The sequence below is a fragment of the Dermacentor variabilis genome, chromosome 8 (genome assembly GCF_050947875.1).
Source record: "Dermacentor variabilis isolate Ectoservices chromosome 8, ASM5094787v1, whole genome shotgun sequence".
Taxonomy (NCBI): Eukaryota; Metazoa; Arthropoda; class Arachnida; order Ixodida; family Ixodidae; genus Dermacentor; species Dermacentor variabilis.
This window is the reverse complement of record NC_134575.1, coordinates 39,440,113-39,465,013: the sequence shown is the minus strand read 5'-3', so window position 1 is coordinate 39,465,013 and position 24,901 is coordinate 39,440,113. Positions and strand designations below refer to the sequence as shown.

At 48.3% G+C, this 24,901-nt stretch overlaps 1 protein-coding gene across 1 annotated transcript; it reads left to right on the top strand.

The window, feature by feature from the left end:
• The first annotated feature begins 1,869 nt into the window (after positions 1 to 1,869).
• LOC142590084 (acetylcholinesterase-like) lies at positions 1,870 to 24,450 on the top strand. Its single transcript, XM_075701935.1, has 6 exons — positions 1,870 to 2,091; positions 8,385 to 8,597; positions 12,649 to 12,815; positions 15,117 to 15,363; positions 21,131 to 21,324; positions 24,176 to 24,450. Exons 1-6 carry the CDS (start codon positions 1,870 to 1,872, stop codon positions 24,312 to 24,314), a joined length of 1,182 nt encoding a protein of 393 aa, XP_075558050.1. The 3' UTR covers positions 24,315 to 24,450.
• The last annotated feature ends 451 nt before the right edge of the window (positions 24,451 to 24,901 follow it).

Below are 24,901 nucleotides of genomic sequence, written 5' to 3'. Positions count from 1 at the left end.
TTCTATAGTAACGCGTAATTAGAGTGAAAAACACCGATCACCTGTGAAGGGTACATCTTGTGACGATGCCAATAAACCAATGTTGCGCTTACCTTTTTTGTCACTTTGATTCTCCCTACCTCCCTACATTTCTTCTCCTTACTTTATCTGTGTCTCTCTCTATTTCTCTCTCTCTCTCTCTCTGTCTCTCTTGGTTCCCTATTGAACGTCCAAATGCGGTAGTTTCCAAGCAATTCTAAGCAACGTCCACATTCTGGCCGTATTCGACACTGTCGTGCTCAGTATACCACTTCCACGATGGCCAAATCTCACCGGTCGCGTAACTTCTCCTGCTCACAGGAAGGCGTTGTCAGCAGGGAGGATTGCCTCTACCTGAACGTGTGGACGCCAACCATGAATATCTCGCGGAAGCTTGACGTCATGGTGTATTTCCACGGGGGAGCGTTCTCCTTCGAGAGACCGCTTATCCAGAGAGACCTCAGGTATGTCTACGTAAGCTTCACTGTACCAAAAGATTAGCACATTTAGTTTTGTTTATGTGTGCGTCTTACTCGTAGTGTAATTAAGAGAAGGAATACGATATGTACCCTTCGTTACTCGAGCGATTAACCCCTTTATTGTTTACACTGTTTACATTGTTTACATTGTTTACAATGGCAGTGTAAACACTGCCATTGTTTACATACTTCGCGTGAGCACCAGTGCTGCAGGCACACTTCATAACAAAAGTGATCGATGTCATTTCTAAAATACATTGTCCGTCTCGGCTTCTTTTTCGTTCTTACGAATTGCTGCGCCACTTAGAATCCCCCGTCGGACTGTATCAGCATCCAGCCCTTCTGAGGCAGTGAAACAGTCTCCTTGAGGCGTTTTTCAGAGAAAATATGCTGTCACAATTCATCCATGCACCTTTTCCACTCACATAATAAATGCCGTATAACCATCCAACATCAGTCCACCTCATTATTTATTTACCAATAAGGGTCTCTACCGAGCAATAATACATGAGGGAGAGGGAATCATCACGACGAAAATAACAGTATTCATGGGCAGCCACACAATGTAAAATCTTCGACAGGACACGAAAAACGACGATATCAGATAAATGCGCGAAAAAGGAATAGCCACTTAACACGCAGGCATAATGAATAAAATCATACAAAAATGTTATACACGATCAAATATGGCAAGTAAACAACGTGGCTGTTGATCGCAGAGGTATGCAGTTCAATTCTACAGTCACTCTACAAACTTTAGGGGCCTACGTCCAGTTACCACTGACTCAATTTCTCGCACTCTTCGACGGCAACAGGGGTACTCCCCCAATCTCATACAAGCGTACGTACATGCATACATGCATGCATACATGCATGCATACATGCATACATGCATGCATGCATACATACATGCATGCATGCATACATACATACATACATACATACATACATGCATACATGCATACATACATACATGCATACATGCATACATACATACATACATACATACATACATACATACGTACATACATGCATACATGCATACATGCATACATGCATGCATACATGCATGCATACATACATACATACATACATGCATACATGCATACATGCATACATGCATACATGCATACATGCATACATACATACATACATACATACATGCATACATGCATACATGCATACATGCATACATGCATACATACATACATACATACATGCATACATACATACATACATACATGCATGCATACATGCATACATGCATGCATACATGCATACATACACGCACGCACGCACGCACGCACGCGTGCACCATCCGTGCAGGCGCGTGACCACGCAAGTGCATGACGCAGGCGTTCGTCGCAGGTACATGTCGGCACTGGGCAACGTGGTCGTGGTGAAGATGAACTACCGCCTGGGAGCGTTCGGCTTCCTCTACAGCGGCCAGAAGCACGCGCCGGGCAACATGGCCCTCTACGACCAATACCTGGCCCTGCTGTTCGTCCGCGAAAACATCGCGCTCTTCGGCGGCGACCCCGACAGGATCACCGCCTTCGGGAACAGCGCCGGCGGCATGTCCATCGGCCTCATGGTGAGCGAGACGGGGCCGCGCGCTGGGCGCGCGAAAATGAGCGATCCCCCCAGAAGATCTGAAGCGACCTTCACGGCGAACTCTCTAGGACGGGTTTGAACAGCCGAACTGAAGGAAGCAAATGACCAAGAGAGACAGAAAGAGGTCGTCGCTGTTCTAACAACTTAGAAGAGCGACGTCCTCTTTCGGTCTCTCTTGATCCTTTGTTTATTTCAGTTGCGCTGTGCAAGCTAGCCGAAGCTGCGAACGAATTAGCTCAGTTAAATACTATTCTAAAGAAATTCCACTTCAGCGAAATCGGTTAATAAATGAGCCGCATGTGTGTTACTGCGTCGATGTGTTTAGCTTGCTGTCAGGCCAATCTCGGAGGCCCTGCTCTGCCTTAACTTGCCGCCCGTGGCCTGCGAGATGGAAGGAGCGACGACCAGCCGCTGACCGTGCAATTCCACTCGCAGCACTAGCGCGTTACCACAGCTCTCAATTCAGCCACGCTAGGTCAAGCAATGACGTCACACGCTTGGGGACGAGAGAAGCGGATGTGCAACAGCTCCTACAGAGGTGGCTGTTGAGATGCTAGCTAGCTTATATCTCCTTCATCTGTATCTCAATGCAGTCTCATCAAACAATTGTGATTTACAAATACGTAAATATATGCGTACATTGTAAGTTTCAGCGTCAACTTCCATTAGACATTGGTTTACTGCTACTGGGGTTCCGTACGATTTCTCCATGTACCCGTTATAAAAATAAACTTGGACGCTCCATAGAACATCGGTAGGCTTCGAGTTGGAGACTGGTTTGCCTTTTGAAGGCAAACCAGTCTTTTTAGTTGCGAGAAAAGCCGGGTGCTGACTGTCTATAGGTAACATTAATTTAACAAGTATATTTTTTTCGTATATTCAGGAGTTCCAACAGCCTATAAACCAGAATTTCTAGCTCCTGTAGACGCCCGCCATGTTTAAGTTATGATGATGATGATTATGACGATGATGATTATGATGATGATCATCATGATCGTTGTGTGCTCTTACCACACGACGATCGATATGAGTACAAGGAAGTCATTTTTTATGTTTTGCCCACGCTGCACGTAGTAGATCAGCAGATCCACATTTCTCGCATACCAGAAAAACAACTAAAATTCCATACAAAAGATATGCTGTACCTGGTAAATTTTCTTTATAGCTCTCCTTGTGCTAATGTGCCGATAAACATCCAGGAAATTATAATGAAAATGTCTATTGTCTTTCTTTATATGTGGTTTTGTTTCGCAATACATGTGACACCGTAAGAGGTTCATTCAGATCTGTAGCATTGCGGACAAGGTATCAACACGAAATTCCTCGCGAGCGTATTGCAGATGTTTCTTGAAATTTGTAATGCACTTCGTTTGTTCTATAGTCGTCTGGGCATAAATGGCACAATTCCACGACAATAACAACAAATAAGGCTAAGCTTTCTTTTTTTTAGAAACAGTAAATGCAGAAGAAACATGCGTCAATTAATTGGCGGTCAGTAGAGGTTGGGCAAGGACAGAGTCATGCACAAGGGTATTGTTGAACAGGTAGCTTCGGGCATATATTTTAGTAAAAGAAACACAAGTCGGCTGTATTCAATCCATCCGGGCAACCTGCTCAGAACAAATATCTTTTGAATGGTTTTCATGACCTTCCTCTGATACGCTGAATGTACATTACGCCCTATCTTTAACGGAGCCTACGAACTCAGTTCATTTTCGTGCGGCTTGTTTCAAGCATAGGATAGGTGTTAGAGCTATGCTACGATTTTCAACATTGTCGGGAGGTCAGCCGTCATGAGAATATCGTTGTCGACACAATAAGGAGGTGAAAGCATTTCAACTTTTCTAGAACACGCGTTTCCGGCACGGCGCGCTTAATTTGCTTATTTAGATTGTTTGTGATTTTTCCGGAAGGAGACACCCCCCCCCCCCTCCCACTTTTGCCATATTTATGAAACCACTGAAGAGTGCTGAGCCACATTAGTACTTGCACGACTTTACTGTGTTAAGCGCAAGAAGATTCTAGCATCACAAGATCCGTGTATGGTAGCTATGCAATAATCTTTGAAGAGCAGGGTGCAAGTTTGGGAGCAATGACCATCTGCACAAAGAATACGTTGCATGATGTTTATCCAAATATTGAATTATGCCGAAATATTTTCTCAAGGAAGGCTAATCAGGAGACCGCCCTGAGAGCTATCGGAATCATAAAAATAAAATATCAGTGGGAAAACGTTTTTTACTCTTCACGCTTTTGGAGCTTTCTTTTTATTTCAGCGGGTTTTCTCTCACGCTGTCTTTTTCTCTCTCTCTTTTTTTTGAGATTCAGAGTGATGCCGTTTATGTGCAGCATAAGCCACGCATAGCAGAACTACTGCAGCAGTTATATGCGACACTTATTAGACCAAAACGTTTCTTCTGGTAGACTGCCGTTTAGGTGATCTTTCAGTACAGTGAACACTCCGCACAACTGTGCGACCACACCAACGTGCTCCACAAGACATTTATCCGTGTCCTTCCCTTCCTCTTGCGATAATGGAACGTAACCTGGCACTGCCAGAGTTGGTAGAACTCTGGGCTCGCATGATACATCAACTTCTCTAGCGCTTTCACCGTGGTAATAACCTTCCGGCAGCTCTTTAAAGGGGCACTAAAGTGAAAAATGATTTCTTCTGCATCAGTAAATTACTGTTCTACAACACCAAAAACACAACTCTTACAACGATAAGACGTTTGGTAAGCCAGAAATAGCGCAAGAACGAAATACGGGTGGCGACGCCTACTTCAGTTCCCGCACCTGGGGGCTGTGACGTCTTGGATTTTGATGTCATCTTCTAGGGCCCACTAATTATATATAGCAGTACAAATTGACTACATTGTATTCTAAAGGAACCAAATATTAAACATGGCAAGTTTCGTGAACCTTTATTCGGCCAACGCGGCCCAAATGCGAAAACATACTTTGGAATCCCTGACGTCACGCTGACGTATCGGCGCTGGGGTTTCGGCGCGAAATTCAAATACTGATACTTGGATCTTCATTTTCTCATCTAATAATCAAACTACTTTTTTTTTAAACGACTGCCTGCAGGGTTCTGAAACAATGCTTCATTAGTCTAAACTGATTTATTGTTTCGCTTTAGTGTCCCTTTAACTTCGCTGACTTGCGATACCTTTGTGTATCGTTTCCCAGTCCGTTGATGATGCCTCTGGTCTCTGGAGTCATGTTTTCCGCTTTTGGCCTCGTTGCGGCCGTGTAGAACCTGCAAAGACACGTACATCATTAGAACAACTTGTCAGGCTAGTTGGCTAATTTTCGCCGAAGTTGCACGTTGTGTCAAGGAAACACTACACACAGGCACACGCGATAAGAGCAGCGTCCCGTCTGGGCTGGAGCATCATGCTCCATTGTAAAGCGAATTCCATTGGTGACGAAAACGTGCCATATCACGTCGCTTCACATTTACGGAAACACGACATGAGAAGCCCGTTCAATATCAAATTTCTAGTGCACGTGACAAAAAAGAGAATTGTTTTCGTTAAATAGTGCTTTCAACCTATGCAGGTCAGTTCTGATTATATTTGGTTGCGGGATTTCAAGTATATATATGCCTCCAAAATTTAGTAAGCATAGTTCCAAGTTCTAGCGCTGCTACATAACATGTTAAGCATCGCTGGTTTCTCAATAGCTGAATGAGAATAATAGGAATCAGCTCTTTAGAGCTAGTTTTCGTGATCGACGAATGTTTTGACTTCATCTCGTTAAGGATCAGGTAATCGAGCGTTTTATTTACTTCAGCTTCACTTCTCTGCAAAATGCCCGCACGTGGAAAACTACAGATAGTTTAAAGCCGCTGGACCGAGAAGCACTGGAATTTTTGCTCCGGAAGAATTTCTGCTCTAATGCGGCAAGCCACGCTCAAGGAGAACACGGCAGTGCGAGGCAACAACTGTCTTCGCTGTATTGTATGCCATAGCACCAAACACGGCACGACTTTTTACCAACTTGAATTCGCACATTGTCAGAGATAACTGTTGGGCTTTTTAATTCAGCCTGTAATGTGGGACATCGCACAACGCATACGAGCAAGCGATAAGGAGAAACTGATAAGCACGCGGTTTCTGGACGAACGCGGACCAAATTTCGCTGCGTCACGTCGCATGGCTCCCGCCGCCGTAGCAGACGACGTGGAAAAGGCAGCGCTCACCGTTCTCATGTCACTTGCGACATGCCCGATCAAGTGGTTTCTGTACGAGAATAATAAACGAGAGAAGGACAGATTGGCAACCACTAATAACTTTTCATTACCTTCATCGATCAGGGTCCGCTCTTCCGCTCCCAACAGTCGGCAAGGCCGACCACAGAGGTCTTGTTTTGGCCGGGTGGACGTGGTCTATTCCTATGGAGGGGTCCGCGCAGAGGTGGTTTGCATCTGCTCCGATGTCAGCCCCGCGAGGACCTCCCCGTTAGCGCAATTTCGCCGTACGTTCCATCTTAAAGATGGGCAAAACACCGCGTGGTCATGATTAAAGAACACCTAAAAGCGAAACCAAAGTTGATAGCGCGAAGAAGCGACGGAAATATTCTGTCACACTAGGCACAGGTTGAAAAGCGAAGCGCACCTTGGCCGTCGCGCACGTAAATGGATCTCGTAATTCACAACGCAAACAGTGACTGCTGCGCAAATGCTTTTTTCTCTTGCTTCTGCCATGTTGACGCACATTCGAAGGCGGTATTGTCACAACAAAATCTAGTCACCGAAATGCTCTCCAGCGTAATTAGTTTGTGCAACAAGCATTCAAATATCTTCGGCAAATATAAATCGTAAGTTTTCTACGCCTCAAAAAAAGAATGAAGAGCAACCGCTAACATATAGCGAAGTGAAATTTCCGTCTGCGGGTCAGCTAGCACCAATCGGCCCGTGTGCAACTGTCAACAAATAGCTTCCCTTTCTTACAACACCACTAAAAATGCGCCGCGCCAAAGCACAAAAAAGGGATATTCACTCGAAAACAGCCGCAGAAGATCTTTCGTTACATTTTCCCACTGTTTTGATAAGGATGGCGCTTGTTTCTTCGTAAGGACTGCAAAAAAAAAAAAAGAACTTGCTTACCTCGTTTGCTGGGAAACGGAAAATTTTCGCCCTGCGGTTCCTCTCCCGAGTCGCCTCACTGCATAGCCACCGCAGCACGCCTTGTGCCCTTTCCTCAGCCTTTTCCGACATTGCTGGAACGTTCCCGGGGCACAGAAAAAACTATTTAGCTGCAGAGCATACGAAAATAAAAAAAAAACGTGTACGCGCATGGCAGGAGGCAGGAGCAGTCGAACATACTGTCAGTCGAAGCGATAAGAGCAAAAGCGCCGCTCGTTGGCGCAACAAGTAAAGCGACTAAAATAGAGATATGAGAAGCCGAAAAAAGAAAATAACCAAAAGCACATTTTTATTTCCACACGTCACTGCATCACGTTACTGTATTGCCATGTAAGTTGAAAAGATAGGACCCCATATGCAAAGGTTACCGAATTTTCCTTTGCGTACATACCAGTGTCATGGCGACGCTTCATTGGCGATACCGAAACTAGCCCCACTGTTACGGCTGTTATCGCAGACCCGCAGCGCGGGGAAGGCAACACCAAACACTGTTTCGTAGTTTACGACAAAACGAACACCCACCCGAGCAAAAGCTTACCGTGCAAGAAGACGTTTTCCCATTTAGAGCCGTTGTATCCCACAGTGTCATATGTCAGGCGCTGCAGAAAAGCTTGCGTGGAGCGATTGCGCTCCACACAAGACATTATTGTTATCTCCGTGAACGTCGTCAATCGCCGGACTTTCGTACGAGCAGCTTCTTTTTTTTCCGCGGGTTGTCGGTACAGTCCGCAACGCCACATGTAGTGCCAACCCCGGACGAATAACCTTTTGTACGTCCTTCTCGGCAGACGCTCTAAGAACGCGTCCAAAAGCAAACACCTCAGCAGATGCGGCAAGAACATCGTCTGCATCGTCTGCAACGCACACTCCAAGTGAAGCCATTTTCTCCCGCACTGTCCCCGCAGCTCCTGACCAGAAGGCAGCGCCTGGTCTCGAGGGTATATAGCGGAGCGGCCGACCCTCGCGGTATACGAGGCTATAGTAAAGAGAAGTCTGGTCTATGCAGTCAGACTTCAAGCAAGGGACTGGTCCGCCTTCCTCATATAGGCTATCGACTTCTCGTTTTAGTTAGTGCAGTGACTGTAGGTGAGCGTCATACGCTACGCGATCGCGACTTGCAGACCACGTCGCCGATGACGCGGCACATGATCAAGCGCGCCATCATCCAGAGCGGAAGTCCCTGCGTGTCCATCATAGCGCGGAACAACGACACGCTGCATCTGGCCGACAAGCTCGCCAAGATGGTCGGCTGCGCCGTCGAAGGGATGACCATCACCACCCACCCTCGCCAGATCATATCTTGCCTACGGCGCGTCGAGGCGGACAAGATTGTGGTGAGCTTCTTTTCCGTCTCTTCACGTGAGCTCCCGTTCCACACACACACAAAAAAAAAAGCATTTCTCGCGAAGCACGCAGGAATGTCCACAATCCGCTCTTTTAATTTTTTTGTACATAGCTTTGTCTTTCTTGCAGACTTAGTTGTCCTTTTCGCTGCGTTGTGCATTTTTGAACGGACAAAAAGTCTTTTAATGGGAGACAATGCAGAAACGCTTGCGGTTAAATTCCACTGGCCGATCTCGAGAGGTGTGCCGAATCCACGAGAAACCAACTCTATCCGGATTGACCAGTGAAAAATAAACGTGCTCCGGGTGGGAGCACAGCGGAAAGTTGCGGCCCCGCCATAGATTTCCATACAATCACCGAGAGAAACGTGTGTCTAGTGTCTACGAGAGCTCCGGCCTGAGCGGTTCAGCCAAGATGGACGTGATGAGTAAGTAGTTCGTGTATCTGCCTAAAACTTCGTCCTTGTGGCTTCAAACGGCTTCGTAACTTCGTCATTTCTCGACATGGGGCTGCGTAATACTTCATTAAACGAACGTTATTAAAATTTTCCGGCGGCAGGACTTGAGTACGCATGAGCATTAGCACGGTAGCCCGATATCGAAAGCATTACTCCACAGAGACGCGTGCATCGACAGGCGACATATAATGTCCTTGCGAATGTCTCGCGGGCAGGCTAGCGAGTTGAGAAGCTTGGCGCGTTTCGATTTGGCCGTCCCGACAGGCCGAAACGCTTCAGTTTCTAGTGATCGTGCGTGTTCGCGAACCCTCCTGCACTTAGAAAAGTGTAGACAGCAATGGCAGGACAAAGCGCAATAAACAGAGCCTCAAGAAAGTCTGAAGCCACAAGCATGAAGACGAGACATATTCATGTACAGGCGCCCAAATCTTTAACTGGCGTGTGCCAGCGGCGACTTTTCTGTGCGTCAGCGCCGTATGACGGGGCGAGGCTGGAAACAGCCTAGCAGACGATGGGCCCAGCTGAGCGCGCTTTGACTCGGACTGTTGCTAGCCTCGCCCCGTCACACGGCGCTGACGCATGGAAAAGTCGCCGCTCGCGCACGCCAGTTAAAGATTTGGGCGCCTGTACTGCCCAGTGCTAACCATCATTTCCGTGGTGGCTGATCGACTGATCGCATCGCGAAAGATTCCCCCTAGTGATTACTGCGGGAAACACTGCGGACTCCGAATCATCCCGACGTATCAGACAAGGCATCAGAAAGAGCTCAAAACGGCCGAACCACCCGGCCAATCCGGAAGTGACGTCGTCGCAGTTCCGGTGAAATCCGTCTCTCCTCGGCGGTTCATAGAGAAAGGGCTCTGTCGCGGAGTGGTTTGATCCAAATCGACCAGTGGAATTTGATTTCTCTGCCACGGAGCAAAACATAATTCATTATAAGTAAGTTTAGACTGATACGTACGGTATTCTTTTAATGTTCTGTCTTTGTTGGGTTTTACTGAGAGAATGATTACACTAGAAGAGAAAATGAAAGTTCAAAGTTCTATTTCTTTAATTTCGCGCCGGAACGCCAGCGCCGGCACGTCAACGTGACGTCACGGACCCTTTCTTTTTCTTCGTAATTGGGCCGTTGTGACTCAGCAAATGTTCCCGAAACTTCTCCGTGTTCAGTACTTCACTCCTGTGGAACACAATGTATTTATCGTTCGCCGATAAAGAATTAACTAGGGCATAGCAGACGCAGTTTAAAATTCGTGACGTCACAGTTATCTACTTCGGGCCTTCAAAGCGGAGTCGGCGCTTGTCATTCGACATCGCCTCTCTCGTTGGTTACCATGCCTTCTGTCGCGGTAGGAGTGGCTTTTTGAACTCGTGAAAGGTTAATTTACTAGCAAAGCTCAGCCTACGTTTCTCTTTAGTGTTCCTTGAAAAATTTATTTATTTATTTATTTATTTATTTATTTATTTATTTATTTAACTCCCTCGCAGACTTCTGGATGGACTATTGCGGGAGAAGGAGGGTAGAATAGGTAAGACATAACGAAACAGAGGGGAACGGGAAGTCAGTCGTTGCATAATCTTTGCCCTTGGGAAATTGAATGTCATGAAATAATCCACGGTAGAAGTAACAATTTCTTTGTATGTCAAATTGTGGAAGTGCGCATGCGATGCTCGCAATATAGTTTAGTTAGTTAGTTAGTTAGTTAGTTAGTTAGTTAGTTAGTTAGTTAGTTAGTTAGTTAGTTAGTTAGTTAGTTAGTTAGTTAGTTAGTTAGTTAACGACGGTTGCAATGTGGGCTTGTTCGTAATGCATCTTCAAGGGGAGTACGGTAGCGCGATTAAAAGAAGGGACAAAAGAAGACACACAGGGACACATAGTTAGTTAGTTAGTTAGTTAGTTAGTTAGTTAGTTAGTTAGTTAGTTAGTTAGTTAGTTAGTTAGTTAGTTAGTTAGTTAGTTAGTTATGCTTTGTTTAATAAGAGCATTTCTACGTTTCGCCCGCATCTGAATGGGAAGATCGGAGCCAGCCCTGACGTAAAGCTTCCTCCTAAGAACAGGACTGTCTCCAACCATTCACATCACACTAATGGCAGTCTTGACAAATCGCGCCAGTGTGCACCGGGGTGTCGTGCAAGTCATCGTTGCATTAGGGCGCCGGGTGGGGGGGGGGAGTAAGTTTGTCGGTGTTATCAAACCAAAAAAGGAAAGACGGTTTGCTGCCGTATGAATCGGACCGCACCAAGCCAACACCACCTAGATAGCACAAGGCCTTTTCACTCCGATCCATGACGCCATGTTACCTGGCCCGACTGCCCTAGAATCTAATGGGGATGCTCCCGAGTCGGCAACAGTGATTTTGACGTCACCGCTTTCATCACGCCAGCCTTGTCAATGGAAATTTTGGGCCAGGTAGCGTGACGTCATGGACCGGAGTAAGCAGGCCTTGTGCTATCTAGGTGGCGTTGACCAAGCTCGTAAAGCGAGCCATTGCCACTACGTGCCTTGGGTCGGCTGTCAACGGAAGTTACGTGTTGTCGCCAGACGCGCGATAGGCCCATCGAAGCCGGCTTCCCTCGCTCTGCGATTCGCGCTGTATCGGATCCCTTGCTGCTATACTTTGAGGGCTCGAAAGCAGCAGCAAAAGGCAGCAACGCGAAGCAGCCGAAGGTTTCGCCACACGTGCGCCGAGCGGGGCATTCGGCGAACGAGGTCGCCGACAAGTGCGGGGTTCCGATCGCGCTGTCGGTCTCAAAGAAGCTGTCTAAGCTTTGTTCTCGCGTCGGTGGGCAAAATACAGCAATACGGCTGCTCGCGACAAGAGGCACGAAACGCGCTCCCCGAATAGCGCCATTGAGATGAAGATAAAGATTGAGACACTAGGTAAGAGTAGAAACATGAACGCACGACTGATATTAAAACTTTTTTTTATATATCAAAGAGCGGGAGCATTTGTGTTACCGATCCATCTATCAACGTGCACAATAGTCAGAAAGGTCTTTCTTTTTCTTTTTTAGCTCACGCGTATACTTTACTGTGACAGCGCTGTTATCGCGCTCTTTGTTTCGCGTACTCTGTCTGCATATAACAGTGGCCAATGCCGCTGAATACAAAGTGTGATTTCAGCGCTTGTTCTTCGTACGCTCCCACGCGACTGTGTCCTGCTTGCGCTACCTTCCGTTCCAAGTATTACTCTGATGTTCGCCGCCGGCGCAGCTACATTGGCGGGGAAGAGAAAGAAAGTATAGACGACACAGAGCGGCTTTCCTCTTCAACGTGATCTTGGATCGTAGCGCGAAGTGACACGGACACAGACTAGAAGCACAGACAGGACGAGCGCTTCTAGTCTAGTCTGTGTCCTTCTAGTCTGTGTCCGTGTCACTTGGCACTACGATCCAAGATCATGTTACCGTACCAACTCGCCCAAATTTCTATCCTTTCGCTTTCCTCTTTCCCACGTCATTTCGCTACGAACATCTTTTTTTTTCTAATAACACAACCTAGCAGTCCCGAATTGTCACGACGGTTCTTTAACGGTCTCCACTCACATTTTTTTTCCTTCTTTTTTTTTTACTTACGCACACAGGACGCTCAGAAGGTTCTGTTCCAAAGCATCCAGGTGTTCGTGCCGGTCTTCGGCGACGACATGCTTCCTGTTCACATATTCACGGCGCTGAAGCGGGGACTGTTCAACAAGGACCTCAAGCTGCTCATCGGCGTAACGCCCGACGAAGGCACCAGCATACTCAGCTCGTGCGTCACACACCCCCGATCTCCTTCCCGGTCGCGTTCCACGCTGCGCCTTTTACTTTCTTTGATCGGAGAGCAAGATTCGCAGTCCCGACGAAGTCGACACGCCTCGCGTCTCTCTGCAAGAGTTGAAAAAAGAACGCTAGCGTTCATTTGGGCCGTCACGTAGCATCGCAGTTACCAGCGCAGCAACACACTTACCGTGCAAGTAACGCCAGCATGTTGCGCCGTCTATACTACGGTCGAATGTTATATACGTCACTTTTCACGTGTGAAGCATTGCCTTTTGTATAGAATGTCTAAACAAGCAATTGCCAAGGTTCGCCCCCGAATGTGCGTGGCGCCGGGTCTACGAGGCTGCTCTACAAAGCCACGGCAATTCCGCAGCTGGCTTCCGGTTCCTGACCGAGTCGGAAGTTCACTGACATTTCGGAACTCTCGTACGGTTTCCTTCTCCCCAATGCAACACGCACACAATAGGTCGTCGTCAGTTTAATCCCGTGGCCGCTTGACTTGATGATTTGCAATATGCTCGGAGCATGAAGAAATTACATTAAATTATGGGGTTTTACGTGCCAAAACCACTTCCTGATTATGAGGCACGCCGTAGTGGGGGACTCCGGAAATGTAGACCATCTGGGGTTCTTTAACGTGCACCTAAATATAAGTACGCGGGTGTTTTCGCCCCCATAGAAGCGCGGCCGCCGCGGCCGGGATTCGATCCCGCGACCTCGAGCTTAGCAGCCCAACACCATAGCCACTAAGCAACCACGGCGGGTCTCAGAGCATGAAGTCATCCGCCCCGTTCACAGTGTCCGGTGCCGCCTGCGTACCAGGCGTTGATCCGAGTAATGACCTTCTGATCCCGTATCTTCTCATTCCGTGTCTTTTGGTCGCGTTTCCTTCGTCGTTGAGCAGAAATTATTTTCCACGACGAAAGAAACGCGTAGAAATGTGACGAAAGAATTTTTTTTTTCCAACGACGCCAATCGGGACACCGCGCGTAGAACGTGGGTTGACGCCATGAAGCGGTGTGTCACCCGCCGTGGTTGCTCAGTGGCTATGGTGTTAGGCTGCTGAGCACGAGGTCGCGGGATCGAATCCCGGCCACGGCGGCCGCATTTCGATGGGGGCGAAATGCGAAAACACCCGTGTACTTAGATTTAGGTGCACGTTAAAGAAACCCAGGTGGTCGAAATTTCCGGAGTCCCCCACTACGGCGTGCCTCATGATCAGGAAGTGGTTTTGGCACGTAAAACCCCATAATGTAATGAAGTGGTGTGTGTCCCCCTTCACTCTGTTGTTTTGTTCTTGCGCCGCCGAACAGAATGCATCGTAGACCACACCAACATGTCCGTCAGGAACTCGTTCTGAATGATGCGTTGTCCTGTAGTTCGTGACGCGATCTGGCATGATCGCCATCACGCCCGTCCTCTTTCAGTCGTCTAAAAAAAAAAATGCGTTTCACCGATGTCGCTGCAGTCTAGGCTTGTTTGTTTTCATGACACGCTGCGCCTGAATATGCTAGCGTTCGTCGCACTCCTCCGTACTTTCCAACGCCTGTATTAACACATGGAGAGAGAGAGAGAGATAATTTAATTGAAAGAAGGCAGAGAGGTCGGCCTGAGCTAAGGTGCTCTAGCCTGCTACTCTGCACAGGGGGAGGGGGACATAAAGATGTGATGAGAGATGTTGACGACATAGCAATATCAACACAAAATTCTGGTCCTGTTTAAGGGGAAGCTGTCAATTCCTGGCGCAACTTTCCTATGGACGGTGACCGCGCTGCTTGCTTCCTCGAGAATAGTTCTGTATGTGTGACGCGGTTCTTGTCTTACGGTAACGTCGGGACGACTTTATCGTGCCATTGACATTTTGTTTGATTCACTGTGGTATCCGACCTTTTAATTCGATTTGATTGTTTCTTCGCGTTGTAACTTTTTATGCGCTTTGCTGCGAAACGAATTGTGTTAGCACGAGAAGCGACAAGTTACGATTTTTCACAGGTCATGCACTCGTTCTGCGTTACGTATGATGTGCATATATTTGCAGCATTATTTTAAATATTTAGCAGGCAGTGTGTTCTTTTCACCCTAAGTGTTTGTGAAAAGGTCCTGTTTATTTTTTCTACGTTTACTTTTTTTCCTTGTTTAGTGGTATTGTTACCTACGGTTTTTTTAATAGCGGGCCCCCTCGGAAGCCAAACTATTCCTTACACTGTCGCAGCCAGTAAACAACATCATCACCTACGCCCCAAGCGTGTGATCTTTCTCTCTTTGAAAAAAAAAAAAACCACCCGCGCAGGGCATTCCCGCAGTTCTTCCGGCGCGACAGCCATCGCCATGTGAGCAAGTCCGAGCTGTTCTCCACCTGCAACCGCACTTTCCTGCACAACTTCTCCAAGTCTCAGCTGCGCCGCATCTTCTGGAACTACATGGGCCTGCGGGGCCACAGCAGCTACCTCAGGCAGCGCACCATCCTGTCCTCCTGCATCGCCGACTACTTCATGATCTGTCCTTCGCACCACTACGCGCAGGCCCTCAGTCGAAAGGTGAATGACCTCTCAGCCTCAGTCGAAAGGTGAATGACCTCTCAGCCTCAGTCGAAAGGTGAATAACCTCGACAAGATCGGCAAGGAACGAGCCCTCGTGCTTGGTCGCCTCGTTGTCAAGTTGTTCATTTGCTTCGCGCTCCTCGTGACCTATTCATGACGCAATCATAACGCATCAACTAGCACAGTCTACTACACTTCTAAGCTTTGTGATTAACTCAACTAGCTTGTTTTTAAAGCGACGCTAGAGTGAAACACTTAATCAGTTCATATTAATAAAGTATTCTTGGAGAAGTTTACTTTAGTTGCAGTCATATGATGATTATTAACAGAGGAAGTGGCGGTCAAAGTTTCCTTTTCTTAGTTTCTCGCGCGCACCTTTTACAATTCGGGACGTCACTGTGACAGCGCGAATTGAAAGATGGTTCATCGCTTCTTATTTTCTTTATCTTTCCATTTGGAAGCATAAGCCGCAAGGCGCAAATAAATAAGGAACGTTAAATAATATCTTCCAGCTCTGCATCATGCAAGGTGAGCAGTGTCCTTGCACTTAGAGGTCCCTCCCAAGTCCTTGACTATGGGACCTCCTAGAGTTACATTCCTGTACGAAATTTTAAACGCATCAATGAACTGAAACTGAAACTGCAGCAGTGTCCTTGCAGATTTGTCGTCCATCACCCAATGGTCTTAGTTTTCAGGTAGGTCTGTCTTAAATTCGTAATTTTGATCTCCTGCATTCTGGAACACAGGACAACAATGGTAATGTTGTTGGCAATTCGGCCGCTGTGGACGAGTAAATGTTTCTGAAACTTTCACACGTTACCTCTTCGGATCTCTAGAACACAACGTAGTGCATTCCTTCTCTTTTTTTTACCGGTAAAAATATTTCACTCGGTCCGGGCAGACGGCTTCGAGATCCACGACGTCACGGCGCTCTGGTACGGCAATTTCAAGGTGGCGTCATCACCCGTCTCCTCGTTTCTGGGTCTGGAGGTTTTGCACGTTCTGTCCCGTGGTAGCGCTGCGTCCAGATTCCCCCCCCCCCACTCCCCCCGCAGTCTTCAAGCTGCCCTTTACGGCACCGCTGGGAAGGGCAACGGACAGACACGAAGCGAGCACAACACAGCATGCGCGCGCTGTCTCACCGAAATCCGTCACGCAGGACGCTGTCACGTCTAACGTCACTTCGTCGCCACCCGCAATGTCCTCCCGCCGCGCTAACCGTTATTAAACAGAATCCAACACCAACTGTAGATGTAGCCCGACTTCCGACGCTTCCGACAAGTTTCGTGGGGGCGCGTTCGTCGGCCAAGTCAGCTGCGCGGCGTCTCACGCCGAGACGGTGCCGTGCCGTCTCGCCGCGGATCACTAAAACTCCGCTTACAGACCGGTTCGCACCGTGCCTGGGACGAATTGTGGGAGATAGCAGGCTGGTATCTCCGGAACTCAGAACCGGGGTTGTTGGAGAAGTATGGGAGAGGTCTTTGCCCTGCAGTGGGCGTAACCAGGCTGATGATGATGATGATGATGATGATGATGATGATGATGATGATGATGATGATGATCTCCGGAACGAGTGAGCGAGGAAGAAAGAGCAGATGCGAGGCCGATGCCGCAACATCGTTGTCGTCGCCGATGGGTGTCGCGATTCGGTTGTCTGTCGTCGTGCCGTCTCGCTCGTGAGGCCGTCGTCGAGCGCACCGTAATCGTTGCGTCGTCGTTGCGTCGTCGTCACACTTGTCTCGCCGACTGCCGAAACACTTTGTGCCGCAGTCCTCGTCGAACGCTGTCATCGAAGTCGCCAGCATACTTCCCAAAGTATTGCGAGTGTACTCGACTGATTTTGTTTCCGCAGTCCGCGTTGTAGGTACTATAGCTTACTTGGTCAATCGTCTTCGATAATCACTGTACAAATTTTACGTGGTTATCGATTCGTTCATACATTCGCTTCTTTATCATGTCGTCAGGACGCAATGGGTGCTTTAGAGGGGTCGGGCACGTTGTTTACGAAACAATCACTCATTTCAAAGTTAAAAGTAAAAGTGTATTTGACACCGCATTCGCACAATGTACACAACGTAAGGGACACAGGCAAAAAAATAGGCTCATAAATTGGCTCGGCCCACCCCCTCCCCCATTCCGCATTCTTCCCAGGTCTGTGCCTCTAAGAAAGGGAAATATTCGCGCTCACATTGAAGACGAATGTCAATCACTGTACCGGCTGTTTCACGCAGCTAGAAACAAACTTCGAAAAAACAGCGATACATCTTTAGACGAATGAGACGCACCCGAAAAGTTGTAGGACGCGCTCGGTAACAGCCGATGACGTTGCTCCCAGGACGTTGTCTTTTACACGGTTCGTGTTTTTTCAGGCTCTGAACAAACACCTCGAAATATAAAAAAAAAACTACGACGTAACTGCGCTCATGCACTCCTGAATAGCAGTGCCCTGAATGGTGTTCTTAAACAACGAAGCCTGCAACATACCCGTCGAAAAAAGAAAGAGAAAAAAATAAGCCCGAGGTAGTGTGTTTGCCTTGGCGTTCGAATCCGTGTTCGTATCTCTTATCAATACTGATGTAGCTAGATGTGACGGTGGCAGTTCAAACCACACGCCACGGCCCACTTAACATGTATCGGCCTCGATACGTACTGCATGCACTGCTACGGCGGAAGCAGCGGCTATTGCGCTACCTATCGCATGCAGGGAAAAGCCAGACAGCTCAGCCTTAGCAATGTCCGACCAAGAAGTGGCGTGCAGAATGTAGCTACAAGGCAGCATATTGCAAGTCGCCCTTAAAATCTTAGGCGACAGATTGAAAGAAGATCATGGAATTTTCGGTTGTCCTGGCCCCGAGGGTCCTCTCGGAAAACCAACAGACGCACGCTCTAGTTCGAGGCTTTATTAAGCGAGCTAAAGATGCGAAAAGTGATCAAAAAGGACAATTTCCTGCTGCTCCGCGATATGCTGGAGCACCGGCGAAGAACCGACAACGGTAGGCCCCACCACACAAACTATGCTTAACGTAATGGAGGCGCAGAAATATGTGGAAGAATACAGACGCATACCGACCCACATTTAGGCAGGTACCATAAACTAAACCCAACCTCGTACAATCACTCTTGCCCGTGCTGCGGGTCCTGGCCTTCATTGTCTCACTTAACACGGGAGAGCGCCGACTTCATACTCTTAATTCACATCTGGTACTCTCCTTACTAAGGGAGCTCTGGGAGGCCATCCTCTCCCTTGCGGACCCCGAGGCCCAGAAGGGCCTCCTGGACCAAGCTGGGCGGGTCGCGGTGGCCCCATTGGAGTCCTGGAATAGAGACCCACACTGCACCGCTCCCTCCCCCACCCCTTCTTTCTTTTTTCTGACCAAATGTTTATTCCTCCTCCTCTTATCATTTAGGAACGTGACGTATCTACGTCAATATTTACAACGTAGTCGCTGGTGTAGACGCTGGACACCGTGGCCGATAACTGTCCTTATTTATTTCATTTTCGACATCGAAGAGCCGGCAAAAGATCGATGGTTCCTGCGTCGTCACGGACGTAAATAACCCCAGTATGGACTGCTTGCAGCACGGCCGCGTGGGCGCTGCGCCCTTTAAACACGTGACCTCACCGCCATTGAGTGCCTCGTCACTTTCCCAACCTTCGCGATTCTCTCTCTCTCTCTTCATCCCCATACCCCCTTCCCCCCGTGCAGGGTAGCAAAGCGGACGTGCGTCTGTTTAACCTCTCTGCCTTTCCTTTCTTCTATTTCTCTCTCTCTCTCTCTCTCTCTCTCTCCTTTCCCGATAGCGGACGACGGGCTGAGCAAATGCAGATAAGCGCAGTTTTTACTTTCTGTGCCAATTATTGTTCGCCAGTAATGCAACGTTTTCGGCTGAAGGCGTGTGCGGAACTTTAGTGCTGGTGCCGGTGAATTTCGGTCAACGTCGGTGCTGGTGCCAAACGGTCTTATTTTTGGCCGTTACGGCGGTGAGCGAATGCTCCAGGTCGACGCCTGTGCGTCCTTCGATTGCTGGTGCTTCTTTTTTTTCGTCTGTTATCTCGTGACAACAGATATCGCTTCACTATATACGTAAGTGCTGTGTAATCCATCGCTACACTGATTACGTCTATATGTGCGAGCCTTCTGTGCATTACGTTTGTTTTTAGTGGCATCAAAGTTAATCTTCCTGTTTATCACTGGCTCACGCAATCATCGGTTTTTTCTGGGCATGCAAGAGGCGCGTAAGCGGAGAAAACAGTGCGAGCTATGTGTGCAATAACGTCTGCTTACTTGACTGCAATGTTATTTTATTGGTTTATAGGTCACCGAATCAGTCATTCGGTAGAAGAAAAATAAAAAGGACATAAGTAAATGAAGATTCCCGCCCAGAGTGCATTGGTGTTTTACGTTTCAATGAAACTGGAGTCGGATAAGCTTATACTTCGTTGTGCTTCACCTGCTCGGAACAAAATTTGCATTGGCACGTCTCTGTTTTTTATTCATTCCTATACTCGTCACGGCATAGGAAAATATGTTTCACTCTCTCAGTTTATTATCGTGAGTGCGTGCACAGTCAACTGCGATAACCCGTACGCACGAGCCCTGAATAGCCGTTTCCCCTGTTTATAAAATGTGCATCACCGGGCGCAATAGCCTCGTTAAAAACAAAATTCTAGTACGATGACATCGAAAGTGTACGAGAGGATAGTCAATTGGGGCCTACGCTATTAAATAGTTTACACCCTTAAAAGCGAAAAAAGGGTGTAAAGATAAATATAAACCCCAATCCTTACACCCAAGATGGGTGTAAGGGTGCGAGTTATAGATTATTTACACCCTTTCTTAGTTTTGAGGGTGTAACTGTTTTTTTCAGTGATAGCTGATCGCTCACGCCTCGTGACTGTACATATCGCATTTACATCGAAGCTGCACATTCTATTTTTCCGAATATGAGCAGCCTAATCTGTACAAACACTCATTCATCTACGACAGACATTTCTAAAGGGCACTGTCTACACAACAACGAAAACCATTCCTCTTTTTGGTACACCATGGTACGCTGATATCGCGTAGAGTCGAAGCATACACTGTTCCAGTTGTTTGGAACCACACTTGGCTTCGCATGTGCAACATGTTATCCTGCCCAGTGAAGGGCTTGGAACAAGGCCATTCCGCTTTGGTGGCGATTCAGGCCCTCGGCTGCAGCCAGAAGGCCTTGTATGGCGTCGTGCGGCTTGGGAGCCGGCAGCGCCACTTGTATCGCGCTCCGCAAGATAACCTCTGTAAACGGTCTGTAGAGACAGACGTATTAAAAGAGAGAGGAAGTGAAGCATAGATAGGCAAAATTGTTGCTGTACAACGGGTGTAGTAAAGCGCGATTGGTTCAAGTGAACTAGGTGAACTAGGGGACCATATGTCGCCGCCCCATCGTAGGAGACCGTACGCATAACAAGCGACAAGGGCAAGCGCGGTGTCACTTGTCTCGTCCACCTTTACGCTGTGCACTTGCGTTTATGAATCACCAACGCGCTCACCAATCGGCCACCCTTCATAGCAGATGCCATCAGAAATAACCGCGATCAACCACCGCCCCAGATTGACACGCCTACTCGGACGCTCCAGCCGCGTTCCCCGAGTCTCTCGAGCACGGCGTCCGCGGTTATGGTTATGGTTATGGTTATGGTTATACGTAACTGGTTATGGCTGAAGAGCTCTGCGCGGGTGACTTCACCGCGTTACGTAATCCCCGGCCACGCTTCCATGTCCAGGGCGCCGACGTGTACTTCTACCTGTTCGCGTACCGCACCAAGAACTCGATCACCCCTCCCTGGATGGGCGTCGTGCACACGGCCGAGGTGTACTACCTGTTCGGCGAGCCGTTCTCCACCTCGTGGTACACGGACGAAGAGCGGGAGTTCAGCAGGACCATGGTCGACATCTGGGCCACGTTTGCCAGAACGGGGTACGTTGTGCGGTCCTTGCTTCCTCGCCGCCCCCCCCCCCCCCGGCTTGAGACGTGCGTGGCCTTCGAGATCGCAGCGGCATAGCTGCGATTTCGGAGGCGCCGCGAGCAGAGTTCTACTTTCACTCGTGAAGTCACCGACTAAAGGCGCAACAACCCTGGTGACTTCGTAAACCCGTAATGCCCCGACGTATTATACGCGTGCTACACGGTGAGTTAGATGTATCGCGGGCATCTGTACCACGTATGCCAGGACGGAGTACGCGCTTGGTGCTTCTCAAGCTTAAGATGTGCGTGGCCTCCTGTAGCTCGCAACGGTGACGGTGTGAACTCTGTGACGTCACTAAGGAAGACACCGCTAAAGGAAGTTAGGATGGATAGTTGGGCGTGTTGGTTAAGCATGATCTGAGGTGAAGGCGCTAAAATGACGGAGGACGAAAACTGTCACGCAAAGAACTGTCACGCAAAGAACTACTTTACCTGAACGCGAATGCGCCCTGAGAAACTGTGATAGCGCTCCAAGTATAAATCAGCGGCGTTTTTTCCTGATTAAACAATGTTGGAAGTGGCGCCCTGTGTGTATGTGTGTTTCTTCTTCGTCCTCCGTCATTTTAGCGCCTTCACCTCAGATCACGCTAAAGGAAAATCCTGGGCGACTTCTTAACCCAGCAATGCCTCAAGGATCGCGTATGCGACGCCGACTTTGATAATATCATTGACGCCTGGACGCTGTTCGCCGGAACGGTGTACCCGAAAACAGGGACGGCAGGGTGACGGCGCCGACGGTGACCGTGACGACGGTGCGGCGGTGACGGCACGGGGCACGTGGCCCCCTGCCGTCAGAGATGTGCGCAGACTCAGAGATCGGTACGGAGGCCGTGAGCTAGGCTGTCTCAATGATGAAGACACCGCTAAAGGACGAGCGAAGTTATGGCTGCAAGCAGACATTCTCCAGCGATCACTTTCCAGGGACCTGACACTTTTGTGAGATTTCGTGTCTTTGAACCGGACGCGTTGGACAGCGTTTGTCGCGCTGGCGCAAACGTAGCGAGCTTGGCAAAGCACGCGTCCAGTTCTGAGTCACACGAGATCTCGCTAGAGTGATGTTATCCTCCAGTGGCGATCGCTAGCGAATACCGCCCCAGCTCTTCGGCAAACGTAAATGCAAATTTCCAAGCGGGCAATGCACAAATAGGCCAAAATGCACAGAAAGATAAAGGTCAAGCGACTGTAGGAAGTGAAATTTTGATTTAGGCCGGAAATTGCTTTATACAAACAGTTGAAAATCGCAAATTCTCAGAAAACTAAACAATCAAGTTTACAACTTTGTCACTCAGGAATTAAAAAACCGTTATAAAATCCTGTAAACTGCATCTAATTGTGCACCTAAAGCGAACGACATTGATCTGTTATACACAGCTCTCAAGTATACCGCTGATATGTGAGCATGACTTTAGCAAAACCCTTGTGAACATTGTAACGAATTCATATAAGATGTAAATTGACGTATCAAATTTGTCCGATTTAGATGCTCTGACAGATACAGCTTACGGAACTGCGGTATCTATTCAGAGTTCGAGATTTGTAAACTTTCTGCTTCTACTTTTATTTTAACTTGCGAATTGTTAAAATGTTGCGGCCATTGTTAAAAATTCAAGGCCGAAATTAAAATTCTCCTTACTACAGTCACTAGATTTAAATTTTCTCTCATAAATACTTCAAATTTCATTCAAGTCGATGCAGAGGTTGCCTAGTAAAAGCATTTCTGCGCTTTACATGCATTGGAATACGCAGCACCAGAGTTGGCCCCCAGCTGAAGCTTCCTCTTAAGGTCCCATTAAGCCATTATTATCTTTGCATAAGTGTTTATACAGGCAGACAGGTCCAAGATTATTTCTATAAACAAGTGCTACGTTTCATTACTAGAATCAGATGGCGAAAGCGTACACCTAAGGAAACGAGTTCTTTTTTTTTGGCACTTAGGTCCTGCAATCGAATTTCCCACAACCTGTACAGCTCTATGAGTAAAAAACTTGCCAGCTACGGTACTTCATTGCGACAAGGTGCAAACAGGCAAGAGATACTGAGAGAACGTAAATCTGGATCCGTTTTAGAAGTTACCTGAAAAAGACGTCCAACTAAATTACAATCTTTAAACAAAATAAAACACTTTTCCAGTTTCAGAGATAATAGAGAGATAATATCTCTTATATAAAGCCACGTCTTAACTGGCAAACTGTCAGTGCAAAATTTGGCATACCTAGCTGTACCATCGCCTCCGACATCTCCGCCGCGGGGCGTTGCTCCCCACCAGAGATCCCGGAGTCCCACGCCTGCGCCTATGAGCTGCGTCGTCAAGCTCGCCAGATGTCGCCGCGGTGCTCTGCGTGAGTAGTGGCCCTGTGTAAGCTCACACAACGCGACGCTACGCTTGAGGCAACCAAGCAGAAAGGCTCTCGAGCACTAACAGAGCGTGAACTCGTGGCATATGCATTTATAACAATTGAGAGTTTTAGTTTAGGGGACGCAAGCAGCTTGCGCACGCAAGTACTGGGGGGGGGGCGGTACTGCGCATGCGCAGACGCATACGTCTAGGTCTGCGCATGCGCATTACCGGCGCCTCTAGTTCTTGCGTGCGCAAGCCGCTTGCGTGCCCTAAACTAAAACTTCCTAATGTTGTTTAGATGCGATGCGATCAAGCCTGGCGGCGATGGAAATATTTAAGAGTGTAGATAAGATACGCGAATTGCAAAAAAAAAGGAAGAAGAAAGCTATTTTTCCTTCGTTATACAGATGCTATACCCCGTTAGTGCGCCAATGACTCTCAGCGGCGCTCTTCGTGCGATTTCAGGCAGCCGCCGAAGAACCTGCACTGGCCCAAGTACCTGTGGAGCAGACCGCGCTACCTGCAGCTCAAGCCTCGCAAGTTCACGGCCGGCCGCGGGCCCCGCGTCGAGTGGTGCAGACTGTGGCTCAACCCCGACTATTGAAGACGCGGTCCTCGCGCAGCGTCTGCAGGTTGCATCGCTTTCGCCCGCGTGGAGCGACGAAATGACGTCACCACGAGCGGTTCAAGCGTCCGCCGATCTGCCGAAATCTCTAAACGGTCGCCCCTTCTGTCGCTTCAACTGCTCGCCGGGTAACAAAGGTGTCATTCAGCCTGCTGGCTTGGTGACAAGGATGCAACCTGAGGTGCTTCATATATTGCTCGACCTAGCTGCGCCGGTGTATCATCGGGAGCCGTTCTAACGTCTGGCAACAACGGTGCGACTTAGAACGCTTCAAGCGTCTGATACTACGTGCGGATCAAGCGTCCCGTCAACGTTGGCGCTACCTCGAGCGTTTCAAGAGCACGTGTCAGCACGGCAACGTGGGTGTCGTTGTGAACGTTGCAAGCAAGCGTCCGAAAACAGTGCGGCTACGCTGGACGCTTCGGGCGTCAGGCAATCTGGCAACTATGCCGCAGTGTTGGACGCGCCAAGCGTCCGCTATTATAGCAGCGCAGCGTCCCGCGACGGTGCAGTGCCACTTCGGGTGCGTTAAGCGCCCGACCAACGTTGGTTACTGCTTTGGCGGA